The sequence below is a fragment of the Pagrus pagrus genome, assembly GCF_965226575.1.
Source record: "Pagrus pagrus genome assembly, contig: HAP1_SCAFFOLD_68, whole genome shotgun sequence".
NCBI lineage: Eukaryota > Metazoa > Chordata > Actinopteri > Spariformes > Sparidae > Pagrus > Pagrus pagrus.
In genome coordinates this window covers 1-1,574 of record NW_028175395.1, presented here as the reverse complement: position 1 = coordinate 1,574, position 1,574 = coordinate 1, and the positions used below count along the sequence as shown (strand labels likewise).

At 43.3% G+C, this 1,574-nt stretch overlaps 1 protein-coding gene across 1 annotated transcript; it reads right to left on the bottom strand.

Annotated features, from left to right (window-relative positions):
• Positions 1-369: 369 nt before the first annotated feature.
• Positions 370-1,139, bottom strand: LOC311253915 (OX-2 membrane glycoprotein-like; the record flags this gene model as incomplete). Its single annotated transcript, XM_084384375.1, has 2 exons — positions 370-710; positions 801-1,139. Coding segments are annotated over 2 exons (680 nt in total), but the record flags the coding sequence as incomplete, so codon positions are not given.
• Between the last annotated feature and the right edge of the window lie 435 nt (positions 1,140-1,574).

The following is a 1,574-nucleotide window of genomic DNA, read 5'->3' as shown; positions in this document are numbered from 1 at the left end:
TGCTGACCTGACATAGCTGGCCACATCATGTATTGCTCTGATGTTTGTTTTGTTGTGTTGTGGATACAATAAAGAAACACTTTGACTGTCTTCCCAGCGTTTTCTTTTTTTTTATTTGTACATGATTCACATGGACATTGCACATACAGACATTGGCAAACATTTATCAGCGTTCAGTCGACAGTTGAAAATGACCTATTCCTATATTTCCGTATCAGCAGGACAGTGATGACTGTGACTGCTGCTGCAACACAACATATGGACAGTACCGCAGACGATGTAATGATCGTGGTGAAAGCTGTGATCTCGCTCCCAGAATCCTCACTGAAACCTGTGAGGTGAACAAAAGACATGAGTTTAAAGTATTCATCATTCTACGAATCTGTATGTGTGATGGAAGTGTTTCTCACCATCAGCAGACTGTTTGACTTCAGCAGGAATCATCACGATGATCTCTTTCTGAGGACCAGAGAGCACTCGCACTGCACATCTAACATCTGTGCTGTTGTCACGGAGACGAGTCAGCACAGCTGTAGAGGTGACAGTGACTGTACCGTTGGTGTTGGAGACACTGACAGGGTCAGACAAGTGGACGTTGTCTCTCAGGACAGTTAATGTCACTGTGGGAGCAGGTCGACCTGTGGCTGAGCAGGACACAACTGTCTCCTCAGAGTTTGAGTCTCCCACATGGAGAACGGGTTCATGCAGCTCTGCACAGAAAAGATAATTAAATGTTGTTAGTGGTGAGGATGAAGGCACAATGCAGCAGCATGTTTTGTGTAAAGTTGGTTGATTCTTACCGTAGACTTGGAGGCAGGTTGTACCAATGAGAGCACCTTCAGGGTCGGCATTGAACAAACAGTGATAGCAGCCTTCATCTTGTTTTGTCACGTTTCTGATAATGATGGAGCTGTTCTGCAGTCCAGCATCTTTAAACTCTACTTTATCTTTAAAGTCAGGATTCACTCTTTCACCATATGTAGTGGTGTAAGTAACAAGTGTTTCCTCCCACTTAGGGAAAACTTTCTGCCATGTGACCTGAACAACATCTTTGAACTGCACAAGCTGGCAGCTGAAACGAGCTTCTTCTCCAACAGCCGCCGTCACAGTCCGATGTGTTTGTATCGGAGCGGTCAGACCTGCAGCAGATGACAGATTAGTTACTATGATTGTGGTTTTCTCTTTAAAAATGTGACATAAAACATGAATTATTAGTCATGTGAAGCCAGAAATAGACTATTGCCTGGAAATGTGATTATATTGTACTACATACTTTCAGTTTAAGAACAAGAAGTCACACAGCTGTATAAAAATGATTATATCGTGTCTTTCCTACCCTTCTGAAAGACTCCAAGCACACAAAGTAAATGTAGAACTGCACCGAGCGTCATCTCTGCTGCTGACTGTAGGCAAGAAGATAAAGTACCAACTGCTGCTTGATACGTCTGACAGAAGATATGAAGCTGCAACAAGCCGCTCCTGCTGACCATTTACTTTGCTGTGTATTATCCAACATGTTAGTAATGACGCGTCATGTTTTAGACAAGCTGTCTCTGAGCAGAGAGTTCGGTTTT